Genomic DNA, 23,304 nt, shown 5'->3' on the forward strand with positions numbered 1-23,304 from the left:
TACATTATTGGCAGAAAATAGTGAAGATTTGAAACACTACTGCTGAAAGTTAAAAGAGAAAGTGCCAAAGCAGGACTGCAGCTGAACATCAAGAAAACAAAAGTAATGACTACAGGAGAATTACAGAACTTTAAGGTTGACAATGAGGAAATTGAAATTGTTCAAGCCTTTCTATTCCTTGGCTCCACCATCAACCAAAAGGGAGACTGCAGCCAAGAAATTAGAAGGAGACTGAGACTGGGAAGGGCAGCCATGAAGGAGCTAGGAAAGATTTTGAAGTGTAAGGATGTGACTCTGGCCACCAAGACTAGATTAATTCATGCCATCATATTCCCTATTACTATGTATGGGTGTGAAAGCTGGACAATGAAGAAAGCTGATAGGAAGAAAATAGATTCCTTTGAAATGTGGTGTTGGAGGAGAGTGTTGCGGATTCCGTGGACTGCCAAAAAAACAAATCAGTGGGTTATAGATCAAATCAAGCCTGAACTGACCCTAGAAGCTAAAATGACTAAACTGAGGCTGTCGTATTTTGGACACGTCATGAGACGACAAGAGTCACTGGAAAAGACCGTCATGATAGGAAAAGTTGAGGGCAGCAGGAAAAGAGGAAGACCCAACAAGAGATGGATTAACTCAATAAAGGAAGCCACAGCCTTCAATTTGCAAGATCTGAGCAAGGCTGTCAGAGATAGGACATTTTGGAGGACTTTCATTCATAGGGTCGCCATGAGTCGGAAACGACTTGACGGCACTTAACACACACACAAGGGGATTGAAAGCCCCTGGGGACCCCCAAAGTGTTTTGGCGGGGGGATGACAGCACCCCAAGGGGATTGAAAGGCCCTGGGACCCTTAGAAGTCATCTGGGGTGGGGGTGACAGCCCCTGGGCTGCTGAGGGGCCCTTATCTCCCACGCTCCCAGGCATCCATGGAAGATTGCGGAGGCCAGTAAGGCTGGATGCACCCCTTCCCAACAGTCCAACTGGACAGACGCCGAGAAAGTGCACCTGTTTGAGAGCATGGCGGAGAATGTATCGCTCGCAATCCCCCCAGAGAGGCACGTGGTGACACAGGTGCGACAGCATGAGTTCTGGGATGAGGCGGCCAAGACAGGTCTCCACCCTGGGCAAGGCGACCAGGACAGGCCCATGTCAGAAGTGGTGGAACAGCTCATTAGACAGAGCCAAGAAATGAGTGCGGCATCTAGTGCCGCAGGGGCACTCCTTCGAGCAAGCCTTGTCCACAGGGCTGGAGGGGCCGAAGAGCGTCTTGCGCCCTCCTGGCTGCAGCGGTGGAGGCGAGAGGTGTCAAGGCTCTGCGTGGTGAGTGTGAGGGGTCGACGGCCACCCTCGCCTCCCTCCCCCACCGCCCTCTCAATTCCTCTCCTCTGTCTTGCAATATTAATCAAAATGTAAAGTACAGTTTATGTTTCAAGATAGAGAACACTGACTCTACTCCCAGCAGTCGTTCCACCCCTGGGGCTGTCAGTTCAGTCCCAGACAACTTGTGCTAGTCCCAGGGGCTGTCATCCCCACCCTAGAACAGTTCTGGGGATCCCAGGGGCTTTCAGTCCCCTTGGGGGCTGTCATCCCCACCTCAGAACACTTCTGGGGGTCCAAGGGGCTGTCATCCCAACCCCAGAACACTTCTGGGGGACCCAGGGACTTTCAATCCCCTTGGGGGGGGCTGTCATCCCCACCTCAGAACACTTCTGGGGGGTCCCAGGGGCTGTCATCCCCACCCCAGAACACTTCCGGGGGTACCAGGGGCTTTCAATCCCCTTGGGGGGCTGTCATCCCCACCTCAGAACACCTCTGGGGGTACCAGGGGCTGTCATCCCCACCCTAGAACACTTCTGGGAGTCCCAGAGGCTGTCATCCCCACCCTAGAACACTTCTGGGGGTCCCAGGGACTTTCAATCTCCTGGGGGGCTGTCATCCCCACCTCAGAACACTTCTGGGGGTCCCAGGGGCTGTCATCCCCACCCTAGAACACTTCTGAGTCCCAGGGGCTTTCAATCGACTTGGGAGGGCTGTCATCCCCTCCCTAGAACACTTCTGGGGGTCCCAGGGGCTGTCATCCCCACCCCAGAAAACGTCTGGGGGTCCCAGGGGCAGTCATCCCCACCCCAGAACACTTCTGGGAGTCCCAGGGGCTTTCAATCTCCTTGGGGATCTGTCATCCCCACCTCAATGGTTTAGAAACCTTACTGGGAAATCCATTCCACATTTTCTTTGCAACTCTTTTTGTGCTGTAAAGTATTTCAATGGAGTCAATGCAAGTCAACCAACATTCCCGGCTCCTATTATCTTCAATGGGCTGGGCAGCCTCTCCCATTGCTTCCAATGGGCTGACTTGTCATTCGTTTTAGTACATCCCCCCAGCAGTTCAGCTGCTCTCTAGAGTTGGGGGTTGGGGAACCACTCCCCCACCTCCTCTTACAAAGCCACAGCTGGCATGCAAGCCAACCCCTCCCCCCCCAAGCAATCCCACAACTGAAGCCAATGGGGGCTCCTCACTTTTGTTTTGTTTTTTAATAAGTCACAAAATGTACAACAACAAAAATACCACACTAAGAGGACACAAGACCCGTTTCACAGAAAGGTGCAACCCACCCACCCACCCCCCGCTTCTTGTTCAAGGGCCACCAGAACAGGGGGAGGGGAAGGAAACAGCCAGTGCGCTAGAGGTGTGTGTCTGGGGGGAGGGAGAGCAAAATGCAGACAGGGAGGCGTGGCCTCTCTCCAAAGCAGGGAATAACACCTTCCACAAGATCTCAACCAGTTGGCGACAGGAGACTCCCATCTGCACATTCCTTCACATTTCCAAGTGGTCAGAATAAGCCTGGGAAGGGGGCAAAATTGGCTGCATAGACTGGTGTGGAGGTAGCCAGGAGGGGGACTGGGCAGCTCTGGGGTGGGGGGAGATGCTCTTTGCTGGACAGCCTGCCTGCCGTCAGTTCGCAGACAAGTGGGGCTCCAGGGAAATCGGGTTCCCGTGACGGTCTTGGCTGCCTAGGAACAGCATGAGGCCCCCAAAGAGCGAGGTGGAGGAGGGGATCCTGGGAAGGGAGGGCAGCAGTCCAGCAGATGTCAGACCAAGTGCACAGTCCGTTGCCACCAGCCACGTGGCCTGGCCCAAAGTCCCTCGGCTCTCCACCAAGCGTGGAAGAGTTTAGAGCAGGGCCAGCCTAGAAGCCCTCTGGCCCGCTCTGCAAGGACCGCCTTTGGTCTGGGTTCTCGGCTGCTAGTGGTATCCCTCTGGAAACATACCCGAGGCCCCCTAGCCTGGCCATGCCCCCTACGCTCCAGCCCAGGCGGAGGAGGGTCTGGCAAGTGGAGCACATGGAAGCAGACCCGTGACTTCTTGGGCCTCTCCTGCTGAGAGGGGCAGGCCCCACAGGGGGCCCAGCGAGAGCAAGAGCACAAGGCCTTTCTAGATGGAGGTCTCGTCACATTTGGCTAGGGGCACCCCCGTCAAGTAGATGCGGGCCTGCTCCGTGTCCAGCTCGTTGATGTAGAGGTGTGGGTAGCCATTGAGGCTGCCGTTCTTCTTGGCTGTGGCCAGCGGGTGGCGCTCGTCTTCTGGGGAGCTTGGGGTCTGTGGCTCGTGGCTGCAGCTGGTGGTGGTCGACTGCATCAGGTCCAGCCCATTGCGCTCCCGGCAGATCAGCTCCCGCTGCAGGCGCTCCCGCCTCCGCCGTTCATGTAGGAGGAGGCAGCCGCTGCTGACAAGCACGCCCAGGATGAAGCAGAACACGCCCACCAGGACGCCGTAGCTGCGCTCACCTGACCGGGAGGCACTGGGGCCGGTCCGGTCCGTGCTCACCAGGCTGTAGGCGGCCACCAGCCTGTTCACGCCGGCCTCTGCGCACCAGCATGCGTACTCCCCCAGCGTGGCCTCTGTCACAGTCAGCTCCAGCCCATCGCCACGCAAGACGTAGAGGGCAGCATCCGGGGAGGGTTTCTGCCACTCACAGCTGGCCCAGGCGGAGCGAGGGCTGCAGGGCAGGACCAGGCGGGCAGTCAGTGGTGCTGGCACTTCAACAATGGGCAGCGCCTCTGCCAGGGAGAAGAGAGAAAGAGAGAAATGCCCAAGGGAATCCAGGCAAGGATTGAAACCCTCCGTCAGCCCTAAGCCAACAGACAGACGTTCTCAGAAGTTGCTGAGTTTCCCACCTGACCTGATTTTCTCTGAACTGGGGGCCAGATTGCCCTCTGGTGGCAATGAGTTCCACATTAATTCATCTGCCACTCCCATTTCCAGGCCTTTTGAAAAGCCCCGAGGACGCCAGAGGCTTCGTTTGAGCTGCATCAGCAGGAACCGAGGCAGCCCACACCTCCAGACCACCAGTGACGGAGGTGGGGGAAATCTAGCGGTGGGGACCTCTGAGCCCAAACATCCCCACTCACCATCGCTCAGTGGGGTGTGATGTGTCTGGCGGGGGGGGGGGTTGCTCTGGGCAGGCTTCTTGCGCTTTCCTCCTTACCGGGTTTTTTTGGAGTTGGGCTGCTGTATTTTTGTTCCATGTAAGTTGGGGCCCACCTTGTATTCCACTTTGGTATGGAAGACAGGCAGAATATAGATGCTTTAGCACGCATGCACACGCACACACTGCTCTAACGCCTTCCCTTCATAATTTCTCTTCCCTAAAGCTTCCTGCCTGGGCCCACCCTGCAGCCGTGGCTGAATAAGGGAAGCTGCCCCCACCCCCAGAGATTGCTCGTCTGGATCGGAAGGGCTTGAAGCCAATACGAAGGCCTTCTGCGTTCCATACCTTCCTTCTCTGGAGAACACAGCAACAGCACATTCACCGCTGTGAGGTCCTGGAGCAGCCTGAGAAGATAAACAAAGAGTGGAGGGCAGGCCCCTTTCTGGCTCCCAGTCAAAGAGGAGGGGCAGCCTCCAGCCCTCCACGGGTCGGGGGGGGGGCTCCGTGCCCTCCCCGTCCATCCCCTGGTGCAAGAGAAAAACATAGCTCTTGGAGCTACTCCCCTGAGCCCACCCGCCGCCCGCCATCTCCTTCCTGCTCTCTGCCTCCCCCCAGCTGGCAGAAGGGTCAGTTTCTCTGATGCCCATGAGCCCAAGATGGCCCTGAGGACCAGCCCCAGGCAAGCAGCCAGCCCTCCTGGGATCCTGGTGTGAGACTCTTGCAAGCAGAGGGCACTGCTGCCCATTTGTGCCACTCACCCCGCGTGCCCGTGGTGGTCTCTGCATGCCCCCAACTCCTTGCTCCAGGCACATGCAGGGTCTCTGGCCAAAACACAGTCTGGGCAGGTCTGGTACTTGGCACAGTTAGAGGTGCTGATCTGGGTAACTTCACTGTCAGAGGCCACATACAGCCAGTCCTGCAGGGAAGACAGGGCCCGGCTACAGTCAACTCCACGCAAGAGGTCAGGATCCGAGGCGCAGGTGGTGGTGCAAGGCAGCACAAGGGAGGGACGGTCCTCTACTCTGACTCTGCGCTGAGCCTGGCTTCAGAAACTGACCTCCACTGTACAAGCGCCACGCAAACAGAGCTGCGGTAGATGGGGGACAGCATCTTTCCCTCTCAGTGGCGGAGTATGGGCAATTGCAGGCCGAGGGGGGGGGGTGCCAGTCCCTCGGCAACTGAGCCAGAAAAGGTTGGCTGTGGCTCCTCCTGCAGGAGACCCCCCCACTCCAAAGAGACACAGGAGACACCAGCTCAACCACAAGCCCCCTCCCCGCATTACAGCGTGCTACTTGTTGGCAAGGGTGACATTGCTGCGCAGAGGCCACCGCCCCATGTTGACCAGGGTGGGGGGGCTGAGCAGCAACCAGGAGGCTCCCCTCCTCCACACCTGCTGCCGGGGCTCCCAGGCCTTCAGAAAGGAGCGCTGGGGCAGAATGGCACAGGCTTCCAACTGCCCTCCCCCTGGGCCATCCTCAGCAAGGGGGGCAACCAGGAGTCACCAGGCGGGGTCTCGGGCTCCTGGCCAGCAACAGGGGAGATGGGCTCTTGGGCCTCCCGAGAAGTGTGGCTGAAGGGCCCCAACACAGGCAGGATGGAGCCAAGCGGCTGGGGAAGGACAGCCTGTGCGGGGGGGAGCAGGGTCATGTCTTCCACAAAAGGTCCCACAAGCCCCAGCACCAGGGGAGGCAGCCTTTCGTCAGGAGAGGAGGAAACCCCTCCCCAAAGGCCTCACTTGATGGACGAGCAGGTTCTGAACCGGCTGATGCTCCGTGAACAGTGTCCAGTCCTCGACAAGGGAAGCTTCAGGGCCAATCTTCACAGCCTTGTGCAAGTGTCCATCCTCTGTGTGGGGGGGGGGGGGAGGAAGAGGGCAGGTCAGTCGGGGGGGGGGGGAGATGACTTTCAACACCCCTCGCAGCCAACCTGAGCAGCCCGTGTCAGAAATCCGAAAACCGGCCGAGGCTCAGGGGTGTGGGGCTACCTAGAGCGCCTGGGACCCTGGACTGCATCACAAGACAGGTATTCGGGTCCGTCCCACATTGGACCATCCTGGCAGACTTAATCCCTCTTGGACAAAGGACGAGCCGGTGTAGACCAGACCAGGTATTTGTCAGGGACGTTCGGAGCCGTCACCTGCTGCTTGACGGAGACAGGATTTGGCCCTGACTGGTAAAAGCAGCCTCTGACATCAGAGATGGGGGTTTGCGTGGGAATGGAGGAATCCGCTTGTCAGTCTTAGAAAGGAGCCTGGCTTAGGCCCAACTCCGTTTAGCATAAGTATCTGGACATTTGGGATTTCCCCTTGTTTTCAAGCTTCAGTGGGTACTGGGTCCTCAGGAAGTTGGGTAGGGGTTAACGACTCCTTCAACTTCTTGTTACCATGGGAACTCTGCACAGGCTCTGAGGAATCAGCTACAGCATACATAGGTAACGTGTTTAGCTTAGTTTGTGCAACTGTATTGCTTTTCATTTGCATTTCATTGCTACTGCTGCTGTGTGCTTTTCCCTGTATTTTTGTTTTGCTTTTTCCCACTCCCTTTCGAATCCAACCACCTTTTCCCTTAAGTTTTTTTCTTTTTTTTACAATAAACCTTTTTTTACGGACTTTTTTTTGGCTTCACTTAGTACAATCCATTTCTCTGGGGTATTTCTCATAATTGCTTCCTAGACAACACCGGTGCTACCGGGTTGGTGTTATTTTGTTATTGCTCTAGTACTGCACTGGCAGACAGCCGTCTCAGCAGGTCAGTCTAGAGTTTCTCAAGAGGTCCTGAGTGGTGGCAGCGGGTTACCACGGTAATTTCCAGGGAAAACTTGGTCTAAGGGAGTTTCCCAGCAAGGAAAGGCAGCATTCACCCCCCCCTTCCTACCATAACAGCCCCCCCCCCAGCACTTCTTGGCATCCCAGAATCCCTCCCTGGCCACAACCCCCTCCACAGCACATATCTCATGAGAAAGTCTCCCCGTGATCCACACCTGACTGAGAAGCACACAGACCTGCCGCAGCCCCCTCACCTGTCCCCAGGTACAGAACTTCATGCTCCTGCCCAGAGAGCGCTCTGACTCGGTGAACTGCCAGCCGGCGGTAGCGTGTGTCCAGCTTCACTAACATGGGCCTGTTCTGCAGAGGGGAGGCCGGCTGCTCCATGAGCGGATGGTCACGGACAAACGTCAGGACGCGGTCCGGGAGGGCCAGCGAGGACCTGAAGCCAGCCAGCTTCGTGCTGCTGGTGATGCACTGCGAAGAAGGAAAGGCCGTTAGGAAGTGGCTGGAACCCTCTCCCCCCCACACACACACACGCTCCTGGGTCCTGGTGACTTACTGCCCCTGGCCGCGGGAAAGGGACTTCATCCTGTGTCCTTGTATCGCAATCCCGCTTGAACTCTTTGAATTGCCCGTCCATGGCGCTGCGGATCGTCTCCATGCTATAGGCACAAATGGCAGAGCCTGTTCCCTCATGCCTGCAAGAGGGGAAGAGGGAGATCCGCTGCTACTCTGGGACTGAGCACCTGTTGCCCTCAGCCCTGGCTCCTGGAGGCGCTGCAGGCCCTCTGCCCGACTGTTCTGCCAGACCTTTCCCCCTGGCTAGCTTATGCCATCTATGGGGATGTTTGCCCAGATGGCATGCAGGCTCCTGAGTTCCCTCCTGCCATTCATGCCCATCTCTCCTCTCCTAAACGTGAACCATGTGCTCGGGGCTGGCAAGACGTCTGCTTGGCATACAAGAAAGGTGAGCCAGGAGGGAGCCCCGGGGGACACAGCTCAGCCCACAGAAGTGGTCCCTTGGAGAAGAAAAATACAAGAGTTTGAGGTAGACAAAATAGCAGGTGCCCCGGAAGAGCTGCCAGGCGGCGCTTCTAATGGGGCTTGAGTGATGCCTCTTGCAACAGGGGAGAGACCCTGTCTGAGCTTTGTACTGTGCCCGGTTTTATTGTTCTGGTTGTGAGCAGCCTTGACCCCACATATTCAAAAAAGTGGGCCATAAATATTTGTAAAACTTTTTTACAGTAAGAGTTGTTGGACAGTGGAATCAGCTACCTAGGGAAGGTGGGTGAGCTCCCCCTCCCTGGCCGTCTTCAAGCAGAGGCTGGACAAGCACTTGTCAGGGATGCTCCAAGCTGATCCTGGGATGAGCAGGGGGTTGGACTAGATGGCCTGTCTGGCCCCTTCCAACTCTATGATTCTATGTTTCTATCTTTGGAAGCCCTGCTTCAGTTGCCCCTGCCAGCTGAGGCTAGAGGGGGGCAACCCAAGAAAGGGCCTTCTTGGTCATGGCACCAAAAATGTGGAACTGTCTCATTAAGCTGTCTTACACTGAAACAGACCCTTCGTCCATCAGTCTTGTACAGCAGCTCTCCAGTGTGTCTCAGACAGAGGTCTTTCCCATCACCTACAGCCTGGTCCTTTTAACTGGAGATGCTGCCGGGGATTGAACCCGGGACCTTCTGCATGCCAAGCAAAGGCTCTGCCACTGAGCCACGGCCCCTCTCTAGGAAGATTAATCCATCTCCCTTAATCACTGTCTTCCATCTGCAGGGGAAGACTTCTTTGTTTTGTTTGATGTTCTTTTATAGACAGTTCCTGTTTATGTTTTAATTACTGTTTAAATACATACACACACCCTTGATTTTTAATGTATTTTTAACTGGTTGCCACCTTGGTGACCCTAATTGGGCGGGATGTTTTAAATAGATACATAAATAAAACATTTCTCATCCGCTTTTCCCTCTAGTATATTCCAGGGCGGGTTACATCAACCCTCCAGCAGCAGCAGCACAGGCAGCAGCAGCAGAGGCACAAACCCACAGAAACCCACCCTTGCTCGCCCACCCCGTCAGATGCTGAGATGCTGCACGGACCACATCCTGCCTCTGTGTAGCATCTCTGTGGGGTTTCCAAGCAAGCTGTGGCTACTCATGACCACATCCTGGGTGGAGGTGCGAAAAAGAGTAAGCAGCAGCCCCCCCTCCCCAGCTTCACAAAAGCCCTTCATAGCCTGAGGTCTCTGTGTGATGACTGCCTCACAGCAGCCGTCACAAAACCCCAGGCTTTTCTCCATTTAAGGCAAGAGCCAGTTTTCAAATAGGGTGGGGGGGTGACTTAGGTTCGAATCCCCACATGTGCCACGGAAGCTCGCTGGGTGGTCTTGGGCCAGCCACACCCCCTCAGCCTAGCCTCCCTCACAGGGTTGTCAGGACAAAAATGGGACGAGAGCTCCTTGGAGGAATGAGGGGATAACAATGTAACTGGCAGACACCCACCTCATTCAAAGCGCAAACCCGCCCCCCACAGACCCAACACATAATCTCCCTCCCACAGGCCCTGCTGGGTGGCCAGCTAAGGTTGCCAATATCCAGGTAGAGACTGGAGATCTCTCACTATAACAACCAATCTCCAGGAGACAGAGAACAGTTAGCCTGGAGAAAATGGCCACTTTGGAAGGTGGGGCTCTATGGCGTTATACCCCACTGAAGTCCCTCCCCTCCCCAAACCCAACTCTCCTCAGGCTCCACCCCCAAAATCTCCAGGTTTTTCCCAACCAAGCTAGCCTGATCCCGTCAGATCTCAGAAGCGAAGCAGGGTCAGCCCTGGTTAGTATCTGGATGGGAGACCACCAAGGAATACCAGGGTTGCTGTGCAGAGGAAGGCACTGGCAAACCACCTCTGCTAGTCTCTTGCCATTAAAAAACCCCCAAAAGGGGTCGCCATAAGTTGGCTGCAACTTGATGGCACTTTACACACACACATGGCCTGCTCACCGTTGGGCTACAAAGACTCCATAGAAGGTGGTGCCCGTCCAGTTGGCGGAGGGCAGAGTGACCATGTCTTTGAGGATGTTGAAGACGGTTCCGGTCTCTGGATCCGAGCACACCAACCGAGTCTTCAAGAAGGTGGTCCACTTCTTCTGCAGGGTCTTCTGGCCTCCCAAGTCCCCCTGGAGATGGATGAGCAATTAAGTGGGTGGGGGAGGCACTCCCTTCTATAGTCGGGGTGTGGCCCGTAGGTCACACAGAATGGATTGTGCTTGGGGTTGGGTGCAAAGGGAGGTGTCTTCCATGAATACAAGAGGAAATTCAGAGGGCTGTGCCCTGAAAGAAGACAAAAGGCCCTTTCCATGTGGAAGACCAGCAGCAGCTCAGCACCAGGGCAGGGTGTGTGCCCCTGAAGAAGCCATCCCGTCCAAGAGGGCACCCCGACAGGCCTTGCCTACCTTGCAGACTCTGGCCACGCGAGCCACCTTGACTTTCTCATAGAAGTCGTACTCCCGAGCTGTCTCCGTGAAGAAGAAGTAGATCTTATCATCTTCACCGTTCTTGCTCTCCCGTATGAAAGCCGAGGCCACAAACTCAGGATCTGGGCAGGGAGACAGGGAGAGAGAGATGCCATCTGCCGTGGGACCCCCTTCCCCGGCAAAGCTGCACTGGGCCGCCACCCCACCCCCCACTGAAGCTGGCAGCTGCTGACTCACCGTTCAGCCATGCCACGGAAGTGTCTGTCCGGATCAACTCTGCGGGGTTTCCTGTGGCTCTGGAGATGATGGGCTCAGTCCCCAGGAAGTTGTTGACTGTGGCTGCATACAGGGCGCCATCTAGACGGTGAGAGAACCATCCCAGGGAAGGACAGGAGTGAATGTTGGGGCAAATGTGGATCGAGTGCAGAGTTCAAATCCTACCTCAATTGGAGTCATGGTGACTTGAATCCCAGGAGAAAAATGAGACTGAAGACGAGCAGGACGCTCAAATAAGTAATGTGTAAACCCCACAGGGCTCCACCCATGTGGATAGGGGTCCAGTTTATGCCTACAGGTGGAAGGATCAGCCAGAGGGAGGAGGGAGAGCGGCCAGAGCAGAGGGCAGGATTTCTGGGGATGCTTCAGCTGCTGCCCTGGGGGAGAGGGGGGGCTCTTTTTAAAAAGTATGCTTAAGAAACCCCTGCAGCAAATGCCTCAGTGAAGAAGGGACTTTGGGGGGCCCTTCCCAATCCTGCTCTGCCAAGGCCTCCAATCCAGAGATGTTGGTTCAGCTAGGAGAAAGAGGGACTCGCATCAAGGCTGCCTCACGAGTGTCACGGCTCAAGGGGGATCTGTTGTGGAGGACAATTCACACCCGCAAGTACTTTTGAAGGCATGGGATGCAGAACGATCAGCATGGAAAGACATGATCTGATCTGGAGAAAATAAAAAGGGAAACAATACACTGAAGAGCCATACAGAAGGGATGAAAGGATGACAGTTCCAGGAAAAGTTTTCGAACAAATCATCAAACAGTCAGTCCTTGAGCATTTAGAAAGGATGGATCTGATCACTAAGAGCCAGCACGGATTTCTCAAGAATAAGTCATGTCAGACTAATCTTATCTCCTTTTTTGAGAAACTTACTTCCTTGCTGGATCAGGGGAATGCTGTAGACATAGGTTCTTGTAGGTTATCAGGGCTGTGTAACCGTGGTCTTGGTATTTTCTTTCCTGACATTTCGCCCGCAGCTGTTGCAGGCATCTTCAGAGGAGTAACACTGAAGGACAGTGTCTCTCCTTCAGTGTTACTCCTCTGAAGATGCCTACCACAGCTGCGGGCAAAACGTCAGGAAAGAAAATACCAAGACCACGGTTACACAGCCTGGATAACCTACAAGAACCAATGAACTCTGACCGTGAAAGCCTTCGACAATATTTTGCTGTAGACATAGTTTATCTAGACTTCAGTAAGGCTTTTGATAAGGTTCCACATAGTATTCTAGTTGACAAATTGGGAAAATGTGGTTTAGATCCTATTATTGTTAGCTGGATCTGCAACTGGTTGACAGATCGTACCCAAAGAGTGCTAGTTAATGGTTCCTCATCCACTTGGAGGGAAGTGACTAGTGGAGTTCCTCAGGGATCTGTGCTGGGCCCTGTGTTGTTCAACATCTTTATAAATGATTTGGATGAAGGAATAGAGGAGATGCTTATTAAATTTGCAGATGATACTAAATTGGGAGGGGTAGCAAATATGGTAGAAGACAGAGCCAAGATGCAGGATGATCTTGACAGGCTGGAGAAGTGGGCTAGAACTAATAAAATGCACTTCAACAAAGACAAATGTAAAGTTCTGCATTTATGTAGGAAAAATAAAATGCATAATTATAGGATGGGGGAGACATGTCTGAGCAGGAGTGTGTGTGAAAAGGATCTTGGGGTCTTAGTAGACCGAACACTGAACAAGGCAAATGCGGTCTTGGGCTGCATCAACAGAAGCATAGTGTCCAGATCACGCAAAGTGATGGTATAGCTTTACTCTGCTCTGGTTAGACCTCGCCTAGAGTACTGTGTTCAGTTTTGGGCACCACAATTTAAGAAAGATGTAGACAAGCTGGAACGCGTCCAGAGAAGGGCAACAAAGATGGTGAGGGGTCTGGAGACCAACTCCTATGAGGAAAGGTTGAAGGAGCTGGGTATGTTTAGCCTGAAGAGAAGACTGAGAGGGGATATGATAACCATGTTCAAGTATTTGAAGGGCTGTCATATAGAGGAGGGTGCTGAGTTGTTTTCTGTTGCCCAAGAAGGCCGGACCAGAACCAACGGGTTGAAATTAAATCAAAAGAGTTTCCGTCTAGACATCAAGAAGAATTTTCTAACAGTTAGAGTGGTTCCTCAGTGGAACGGGCTTCCTCAGGAGCTCTCCTTCCATGGAGGTTTTTAAGAAGAGGTTAGATGGCCATCTGTCAGCAATGCTGATTCTGTGACCTTAGGCAGATGATGAGAGGGAGGGCATCTTGGCCATCTTCTGGTCACTAGGGGTGTGTGTTTGGGGGGAAGGTAGTTGTGAATTTCCTGCATTGTGCAGGGGGTTAGACTTGATGACCCTGGTGGTCCCTTCCAACTCTATGATTCTATGATTCCCCTCCAAGAAGAATCTTTTGAAGAGCCAGAAAGTTTAGAAAACGAAGCGAAAGTCACAGTCAAAGCACTCACACTCAAAGCACTTGGGAGAAACTGATCACCAGGAGGAGATGGGTTAGCAATCCAGCTGTTTCAAGCTACACAAACTGAGCCCATCAAAATCTTAACAAGACTATGCCAACAAATATGGAAAACAAAACAATAGCCCACATACTGGAAACATTCAAACTACATTTCAATTCTGAAAAAAGGAGACGTCAGAGATTGCAGCAACTATTAAGCCGTGGCATTGATTTCCCATGCAAGCAAAGTAATGCTCAAAATTTTACAGCAAATACTCTCACCATTTATAGAACAAGAAATGCCAGATGTTCAAGCCAGATTCAGAAACGGAAGAGGCCCTAGAGATCATGTTGCAAATTCACAATGGTTACCAGAGTATACCAACGAATTACAGAAGAAAATCAGCTTGTGTTTCATAGATCACAGCAAAGGTTTTGACTATGTGGATCATGAAAAGCTACGGTTAGTTTTAAAAGAAATGGGTGTGTCACAACACCGACACTCCGGACGAGAAGCCATGGTTAGGACGGAATAGGGAGAAACAGAAGCGCTTCCGATTGGCAAAGGTGTCCGACAGGGACATATTTTATCTTCCTGTCAGTTCAATCTATATGCAGAACATACAAAAAACTAGACTAGATTTAGATAAAAATTGAGTGAAAATCAACAGAAGGAGCATCAACAGTCCGAGATGTACAAATTATACCACATGACTGACTGAAAACAGTGAAAAGTGCCAAAGCAGGATTGCAGCTGAACATCGAGAAGACAAAAGTAATGACTACAGAGGAATTACACAACTCTTAGGTTGATGATGAAGAGACTGAAATTGTTCAAGATTTTCTATTCCTTGGCTGAATCATCAACCAAAAGGGAGACCCCAACCAAGGAATCAGAAGGAGATTGAGACTGGAGAAACAGAAGTGAATCAGTCCATGTTGGTCCTGACAAGGGGTTTCCTCAGCCCTCCCCAATACTGGAGCTGGTGTGATACCATTTCTTCATAAAGGATTTGGAACTGAGCAGTGTGGCTGCCCAGTCTGCAGACAAGACGAAAATATTCAGGCAGACTGTGAAAAGCTGCAGGAGGGTCCCACCCAATCAGGTGAGTGGCCAGCAATGCACAGACCAAGTTGAACATGGGTACACATGAACCCACATGAAGCTGCCTTACACTGAATCAGACCCCCCCACTTGGTCCATCAAAGTCAGTATTGTCTACTAAGACCAGCAGCAGCTCTCCAGGGTCTCAGGCTGAGGTCTTTCACATCACCTACCTGCCTGGTCTCTTTCACTGGTGATGCCCCTGGGGGTTGATCCTGAGACATTCTGCGTGCCAAGCAGATGCTCTGCCACTGAGCCATGGCCGAGGCAGCCCACACCTGAGTACCAGGTGCCCGGAGGTGGCAGTGGCGGCATGGTGCCCTGCTTGCTTGGCCCTCCAGGGCCACTGGCTGCCTGCTGTGCAGCCCCTGCGCTCAGGACTAGAGGGACCCTGGTCTAATCCAGCAGGCTCCACATTCCTTCTCCCCTATCCCATTTTTCCCTCACAACAACTCTGTTAGGTAAGCTAGGTTGTGAAAGTATGACGGCACAAGGGCACCCGGTACGTTTTATGGCAAGCAGGAGTCACAAGATGCCATAGTCCCCCTGTGCACCAAATTGGTCAGGCCTCACTTGGAGTACTGTGTGCAGTTCTGGAGGCCTCACTTCAAAAAGGACGTGGACAGAATTGAGCAGGTGCAGAGGAGAGCGACAAGGAGGATCAGGAGCCTGGAGACCCAGAAGCCCTGCAAGGAAAGGCTGAGGGACTTGGGAACGTCCAGTCCGGAGGAGGTTGAGGGGGGACAGGATTGCTCTCTTTAAGGATTTGAAGGTCTGTCACTTAGAAGAGGGCAGGGAGCTGTTCCTGCTGGCAGCAGAGGGCAGGACTCGCAACAATGGGTTTAAATTGTGGGCAGAAAGGTACTGGCTGGATATTAGGGAAAAACTGTTTACAGTAAGAGTTGCTCAGCAGTGGAATCAGCTGCCTATGGAAGTGGTGAGCTCCCTCTTTCTGGTGGTCTTCAAGCAGCAGCTGAACAAGCACTTTGTCAGGGATGCTCTAGGCTGATCGTGCATTGAGCAGGGGGTTTGACTAGATGGCCTCTATGGCCCCTCCCAACTCTATGGTTCTATGAATTTGAACTGGGGTCTCCCCAGCCCTCATTCAAAACTCTAGCCACTTTACCCCCATTGTTTGCCTGTTATTAAAATAGCACTTCTGAATATTTCTGACTTGAGAGTGAGCAAAAAACTTCAGAAAACTCCCCCCCCCCCGAACGAGAAAACCCCCATTTTTTCCTGGATCCTCTTTGCCAGCCTCCTTTACACCGGAGTTGGTGCAGCAGTTTCATAACCTGGGAGGAAGAGAGTCACGGGCAGGGCCGTCCAGGAGGCACAGTGGTCAGCCTTCTGCAGCCCCACCAGAGGTCAGTGGGGAGGGAACTGGCCCCTGGCCCAAGGTCTGTGGGAGCCACATGTGCTTGGTTGAATGACCCTTGCAAAGTGCACTGCCAGGATGTGCCCTTGCCCCAGAATGCATACCCGCCATGACGGCCGCGGATGGCTGCAGGGGCTCAAAAGGGCATTTCCCTCTGCCACTCTCCAGGCTCTCCACACTGCGGAAATCGCTCACTTTCTGCAAGAAACCAAAGATTTCTTCCATCACTTACAGAGGGGGTGGGTAACGGGGGAGAAGTTGCCCCCTTCCCCCTAGAAGGCAACCCCCAGCAGCACCCCAGACCCCATAGCTTGGCACCCAGGGCTGTCGTGATTACAGAAAAGGCTGCAGACACAGCGACTTTGCTCGGCTGGGGCTTAGACAGAGGACACAGAAAACAGCTGGCCAAACCCTAGACCTGGTGTAGTCGACGTATTCATCAATCTCTTCAAGGGGCAAGATCAGGGTTTGGCTTTGGCTGCCTGCTCCTAGTCTCCTGGCAAGTGTGAGGGGCAGGAGAAGGAAAGCCCCCCCCCCACAGCAGACCCCCCCCGCATTCGCAGTTGGAAGGAGAACTGCAGCTCTGACTGCCCACCCCCATCGCCACGGCTGCCACTCACAATGAAACCGCACTGTGGGTCGAAGGCAAAAGTCCCGCAGACAAAGAGGTGCGTTTTGTTGGCAAACTCCAAGATCCGGACAAAGTTGTGGCATTCAGCCTGCGGAAAGATGACAGCCCTCAGCACCCCTGCTCCACAGTGCCGCCAGGCTTCCAGGGGCTCAAAGTGCCTTGTGTCTCTCATCACAAAGGCCAGTGTTATCACCCAAATACCTCAAACACCCCCCCTCGGGGAAGAAATGGCGGTGCGGATGTCTTGGCTCAGGCACAGCCTAGGGGGTGGCTGCCCAGTCGTCCCCCCACCAGTTGCAAACCACAGCCCTGGAGGACATCAGATGCTCAGACATGCCGTGCCTCCACTCCCTGGGAGCTCTCATGGCCATGATCCAGGGCATTTCCATCTTGGCTCAGGATGCCCACAGCCCAGCCCCGCAGGTCTACACAGCAGCCCTCCTGCCTCCTCTGAGTAGCAGAGTTGCATGCACCAGGGGAAGAGAGAACAGCCAGAAGCCCAGCAGGGAGGCGGGAGATGGAAGTGAGCACCAGGAAGCTGGCTGAAGCATGGCTTGGAGGCCAACTGTGTTGGGAACTGGGGGAGGGGGCTTCCCTGTCCTGCCCACTGGAGCAAGCAACACGGGAGACCAACGGGGGAGAAAGCAGCACACGAACACCAAGGGTGTCCTGGGGCCCACAGACAGCTGTGGGCCAGCTGAAAACTAGAAGGGAGGGTCACTTGGGGGGACCAGAAGCAAAGCTAGCAAGTACAGGATGCTGACCCACACAGGCTTTCAACCCCCCTCCCCCACCCCGGGCCCAGGTCAGCAGAGGGTGGGCAGGCACAGGCGCTCTGGAGGGCCTCATCCCACTGCAAAAGGGAGGGGGGCACCCTGCCCAAAATAGGGGCGCCTTGAATTCAACTCCCTGGCGGTTTCCACTTGCCTCCTTCTTGCCTTTCATCTTGCAGGAATTCCGAGGATTCGGAGGCACACCCCAAGGGACCTGAAAGACAACGAGGAGCAGGGGCCCCAATGTTCCTTCCGGTGAGGCTGTGCCCCCCCAACCACCTTGAGAAGAGCACAGAAGCCTGCAAGGGGGGGGGCAGGGGACAGGCATGCCTGACAAGGCCACCTTCCGGGCCCTGGGACACCTCCAAACACACACACACACACACACACACGCACACCAGCAGCTGCCCAGGAGGAACTTGAGAAGACTCCCCTGGGGAGACGAGGCCCAGCCCGGAAGAGGCCAGAGACCCCCACGGAATCAGCAAGAGGGGACAGGAGGGAGGGAGGGAGGAGCCAACTGCCCGTTTTCCCTCCTCCGGTTCCTGAGTTACTTCGATAGCCACTTCCTTAATGTGCTGGAGTCCAGGGTGTCCCCACTTCTCCAAATCCCCTCTCTGGCTGGCCAGCCAGCCAGCCAGCTTCCCCCTCCTTTTGAGCACAGACTTCTTTGTTTTGCTTTTGTTAATTGTCAGTTTGTATTTGATCAAATCCCCCAACTCCGTTCTGGGGCCAGGAGGCCAAAGCAGCTCTCCTTGGTCTGCTGGTCCAGGATGGGAACTTGCCGGGCCCCTTTGTCGATTCCTTCTTTGCTCGAGTGTCTGGCTGGCGGCTGAACACGTCTGCCTTCCTGCCTCAGGGGATGTGAAGCACCCCACTGCCTGGCTCCATGTCATTCAGGGGAGCTTGGCTAAAATTAACTCCAGCTCTTAACACTCACTTCCTCTCCCTGACTAAAAAGATATGCTTTAACGCCAATCTAAAATGCAAGGTTTCAGTCCCCTGGAAAGCAGTCTATGGGCTCTTGTTTTTCCCTTGACCTTTGATTGGGTCAGAGAGAGGCAACCATGTGTGGGAGTGCCCAGATCTGGTCCTGAAAGCACTCTGCATGCTCTCAGAGGTTGGGATGTCCACCATGCTACTGTCAAGCCCTAGAGGCAAATCTACTTATTTGCCTTGATTCTCCCAAAGGTCATGGAAATGGGGCCACTGGGGGCTTAGACTGGGCCTCCGAAGTCAAGCTCACCATCATGCTTCCGTGGCTGATGCCATCCAAGCGCAGGGCAAAGATGGCGTCCTTGGCTCCCACATAGAGGGCTCGGGAAGGGGGGTCCACCAGGAACACACTGTAGTTGGAAGCCGTCTGGCGGGAGAAGCGCTGCACCATCCGGTCCACCTCTGCAACGAGAGCGTAAGAATCACTGGGGTGGGGGGCGGGAAGGGGGGTGCTTCCCAGTGGCACGATCCAAAAAGACAGCGGCGACTGCAGTGGGACCAAGAGGGTGGGCTACTGCGCCCTGCCTGTGACCCTCGGCCCCCACCCTCTGCACCCTCCTGCCCTGGTCTTCTCTGACTCCTCTTCTGGCCGCCTCCAAACCATTCTGACGCAAAAGCAGCAGGAGGCAGCATGCCCTCCTCCCTCTCTGCCCGGGGTGTGTGGGGACCATTGCCAGACATGCACCAAGCTGCCCGGGGCGCTCTTCCACGCCCGTGCTTCACCTCTGCAAAGCAGGCCCACCCCCGATGCCTTGCCACCCCGGGGGGTCAACCAGTCCGACGTTTGGCCTCAGGCCCGGCAGAGATCCGGAGGCTTCCCCAGAGGAAGAGCCAGGAGTTATTTATGCCCCTCACAAGCAAGCGCACCCTGCTAGCCACAGCTTCCGCTCCCGGCCTCGCTCGCCTCGGCTGTGGTTCTGCCGTCTCAGCCAGGCCTGGCCACAATTGCTTCCCCCTCTGCACAGGGCGGCGGCAGCGGCTCCAGCTCCAGGTCTCCAGGGGGCAAGTGCTGACAGGCAGCCTGGCACGGCCCTCCCGCTGCTGGACGGCTGACGGAAGGACTCTGCACCCGAGCCAGAAGAATAGGGCAGCCCCTGCTCTGCCCCCCACCCCCCACCCCCTGACAGCAGGGAGCATTTCAAACCACCCCACACCTTCAGGCCGGTGGATTTGCAGGGTGGGGAATCCTTGGCCCTAGCAGGGCCCTGGCCTCACTTGCTGGGCTGGCATGGGGCATGAGACACATGGAGCGCATGCAGCCGAGCTCAAAAGCCTGTCCTGATCATCCAGAACTGCCCCCCCCCCAACATGCCAGGCCTCTGTCACCATCAGGGGCTTGTCAAGGGCTGCCAATAGTCTAGGGCAGGCTTGCCAATTCCAGGAAAACCCAGGGGCAATGGCCAGGGAGGGCAGGGATGTGATGCCACAGAGTCTGCCCTCCGAAGCTGCCATGGCCCACCCAGGGAACTAATGCTCGGTAGCCCAGAGGCCAGTTGTCATTCCGGGAAAAGGCCGGGAAAGCCAAGACACACACACACACCCCCGGCGTGCCAGGCACCTAAAGGGGACGCATCCTCTGGCGGCTTCCTGCTCCTCTCTCACTACATAAAGGGGGGGAGTGGCAAGCACACACACACACACACACACACACACACACACCCGCGCGCCATAGGGATGCGGTGGATTTCAGACTCCACGAGATCCCTGCTTCGCCTCTGGCCAGGCGTTCTCTCCCAGCCGGAACTACTTGAACATGCAGGTGGTGGGAAGGAAAGCCTCTTGAGCTGCACGACGGATTTCGGAGGGAAGTGGGGGGGTAGGCAGTGCACAGAAATGACACAGCGCCGCTTCCTTTTCCCCGCAAAAGCAGAGGGCAGTGAAAGCAACCGCCAGTCCCTCCCCCACCCCACCCCAACACATCACCAGCTGCGCCCACAGCGCAGAAGCCGCCAGCAGGCCCTTTTGGAGAGGCAGCCGAAAGCCTCTGCGGCGCGTCTGCCTGCCGAGGGGCTCCTTCTGCACCGCGTTGTTCCTCGGCCGGGCCCTGCTGCATCCTGGCAGCTGTGCAGGGCACGGAGGGCCTCTCCCTGTTCCCATTTCACAGAAGGAGGACCGGAGCAGGCAGGCAGGCAGGCAGTTTGGGGGTTCAAGCCTAACCCCCAACCCCGTCCAGCGCAACAGCCGTCCTTGGACAGGGGCCCTAACCCCCCTCCTCACTGCATCAGCCCCTCCCCCCTGCAGGGAGGCTGCTCCGTGTGGTCGCCCCGCTCATGCTGGAAGAAACACGGTCAGCCTGCTGGGGGACTTCTGTCTTGTCCAGTGAAACCCCAGGACATCAGCTTTCCCTCCCCCCTCCCCAAATAAACCATTCACAGTCAACTCACAGCCTTGCTTAGGGGAGGCTCACACAAACGGCCTGGCTGCCGACATGCACACCATGGTGGCGGCCGGCCAAGAACCCCTGGGACACGGGAAACCTCGCAAGGGCACGAACCCAGCCTTTCAGAACGGCCCCAAAAGATGAGTGATCCAGATGCTGCCAAGTCCAGCTCCACGGCCGTCACGCCACCTGCCACTTCCACCACCCAACAAAATCCTCACGAGGATCAGGGCCAGTCTGATCCTGCCAGGAGGCCTTGCGCCCAGCACCTGCCCCCCCGCTTCGTTCCCAGCCATGCCCACACAGCAGCTTCTGCAGGACACAGGCCAGAGGAAGAAGGGGCCAGCACTTCCTCCCCGCCTCTGGCCCAGGGGCTGCCTCTGCCCTTCACACCCAGCCAGGGGCAACCCCACTGCACCTGCCCTTTCGAAGGAAGCCTGACCAGATGGCACCGCCCCCCTGCAATGCAGCAAACTGGGCATGACTGCTTGGTTGGACACGCCTGCAATCCTAGTCCTGTGACACTGCTCATTAAGACGTCTCACTGACTGACACGGTGTAGAGTCTGTCTGGAGCCTCAGTGAAACAAGGCAGCCTCAAAACACAGCACTAATAACCAAGAAGTCATCCTGATGAGGTCCACCTCCTCCCCTCCCCTCACCCCGTCACTGGTCCTGAGAGGGAGAAACGGGAGTCCTGCAGCCCTTTCAAGCAAGGTTTATTCTATCAATCAATCAATCAGACTGATTGCAAGGTTTATTACAGAGTAAACAGCTGTGGGGCAGAGGCAGACTGGGGACGATGCTGCTGCCGCAGGAACATCTTTCAAACCTCCGGCTGAGCTTTGAAGCAGCAGCGGGAGCAGCTGGCCAACCTGCCCGCCCCCTCCTTCGCTGCCCACCACCCTCGCTAAGGAAGAGGGGGAGTCCTGAGTCCATCCCCCCCCCGCTCTGCATCTAGGTCAGAGCCACTGATGCCCCCCTCCAGCTGGGCATGGGAAGATTCCCTCTCACCAACCAAGGAGTGGCAGCTTGTGTTCCTGGGCATAATCCCCCCCCACTACAAAAGAAGCCCTGCTGGGAGGGGAGGGGGAGAGCCAGTTTTGGATTGGAAAAGAGGCCCAGTGAGTCTTCAAGGAAATGGCCAACAGACACAAATATCAGAAAATATCAGAAAAATGCAACAGCACCCTGATCAGACAAGCACAAACAAAAGAAATCTCAGATTAAACCACGAGCACGCCTTCACACACAAAACCAACAAAAGGGGGGGACAACAGACCCAGTGTAAATGCCCCCGGCCTGGCAAGCTGTTGGGTAGAGTGAGATGTGAGCTGAAGGAGGGCAGAGGCATGTGCATGCATGCCCACATGCAGGTCTGTTTGTGAGCAGTGCTCCTACACAAACAGACTTGTGAACAACAGGAGGTGACAAGGACAAGCCAGTAGATCCTCACTATACCCCCTCCCCACCAAATAAACACTCTGCGTGTGTGTGTGTGTGTGTGCGTGCGTGCACTTGGACCTATTTGTTCCCACTCTTTTCATACTCACAAGACATGCAGACCCGCCCTCTGAGTGACCGCTGCATGGCTAGGACTCTGGGGGCTCCAGGGCCCCTAAAACCTCGTGGCACCAGAGATCTGAGCGTCTTTCAGGTAGCACAAAGGCCCTTATGGGCGGGAGTCTGGCTAACGAGCACCTCTGCACCCACGGGAGAGACCAGGTTGGTCCCGGTCCAAAGAGAAGGCAAGGAGAGCTCTCTGGCTGGAGCTAAAATACGCTAGCAAGGGATTTCTCCCCAAGGCTTCCCCAACATCCTCCTGTCCTCTGGCACAATCCTTCCTTTTCCCAAGAATGTGGCTGCCATTTGGTTGCCCGGGCAACTAACGCTGACCAAACCTGCACAAGAAGGAACCTGGCAAGAGTCTGGTCAGCCCCCCCCCCCCGCTTGTAAGGCTGGGGGCAGGAGGGGGGGCGCTTCTGGGCAGGGGCAGCCATCAGTCGGGGAAGACACGAAGTCCCTGCTCCCCCAAACCTGCCGCCTGTCTTGAGGTGCCTCCTAGACACGGCCCTGCGATGGAGAGGTATGCAGAAATACCAGGTGCTGGTAAGAGCCAAGCTTCCCATCAGTGGCTACACACGAAAGGCACCTGCGCAAGTGCTACGGGCACCCACGGAGTGGGGTGTGTGTGGCCAGCCTCAACGTCTCCCTTTCCCCCACCTGGCCGGCAAGCATTTCTTTTCTTAGTATTAAGATTACTCTTAGTTCCTGAAAGGCGAATGGGCCATTCTAACTGTCTCTGAAGAAGTGATCTGAGGCTCGCCAAAGCTCTCTGCCCTGCCAGAAGTGTGGCTGTTCGTCCTTAAGGTGCTGCTGGACTCTGGCTCTTTTCTGCTGCTGCAGACAGACGAACCCGGCTGCTCCTCTGGGTCCTCAGCTGCCCTCGCTCATCCTCATCCTCGCTCACACAGCCCTCTGCAAGCAATCCAAAACAGCCCCACCCAGCCTCTCCGTGGGGAGGGAGAGAACAGACACCCCCGGCCAGCTTTCTTTGCAGTACTGCAGCCCACCTGCCCTTCTGACAAAGCACCAAGAACAGCCCCCCCCCGCCCCCAATGAGATCCTGCGTCGGCGGTTCCCAACCTTTTTGGTATGGTGACCC

The 23,304-nt window shown here is 55.4% G+C and overlaps 1 protein-coding gene across 1 annotated transcript in view; it reads right to left on the reverse strand.

Moving 5' to 3' along the window:
• Positions 1–3,432: 3,432 nt before the first annotated feature.
• Positions 3,433–23,304, reverse strand: part of SEMA4F (ssemaphorin 4F) — a 40,855-nt gene continuing 20,983 nt past the window's right edge. The window contains exons 2-14 of the mRNA XM_056855722.1: positions 18,511–18,662; positions 17,419–17,478; positions 16,481–16,579; positions 15,965–16,058; positions 10,909–11,028; positions 10,651–10,793; positions 10,199–10,374; positions 7,762–7,900; positions 7,454–7,676; positions 6,171–6,280; positions 5,194–5,351; positions 4,781–4,839; positions 3,433–4,064 (exon numbers count right to left, since the gene is read on the reverse strand). Of these exons, the coding sequence (XP_056711700.1) occupies positions 3,439–4,064; positions 4,781–4,839; positions 5,194–5,351; positions 6,171–6,280; positions 7,454–7,676; positions 7,762–7,900; positions 10,199–10,374; positions 10,651–10,793; positions 10,909–11,028; positions 15,965–16,058; positions 16,481–16,579; positions 17,419–17,478; positions 18,511–18,662 (2,159 nt within the window). The 3' untranslated portion in view covers positions 3,433–3,438. The remainder of the gene's footprint in view (positions 4,065–4,780; positions 4,840–5,193; positions 5,352–6,170; positions 6,281–7,453; positions 7,677–7,761; positions 7,901–10,198; positions 10,375–10,650; positions 10,794–10,908; positions 11,029–15,964; positions 16,059–16,480; positions 16,580–17,418; positions 17,479–18,510; positions 18,663–23,304) is intronic.

The sequence above is a fragment of the Euleptes europaea genome, chromosome 9 (assembly GCF_029931775.1).
Source record: "Euleptes europaea isolate rEulEur1 chromosome 9, rEulEur1.hap1, whole genome shotgun sequence".
Classification (NCBI taxonomy): Eukaryota; Metazoa; Chordata; class Lepidosauria; order Squamata; family Sphaerodactylidae; genus Euleptes; species Euleptes europaea.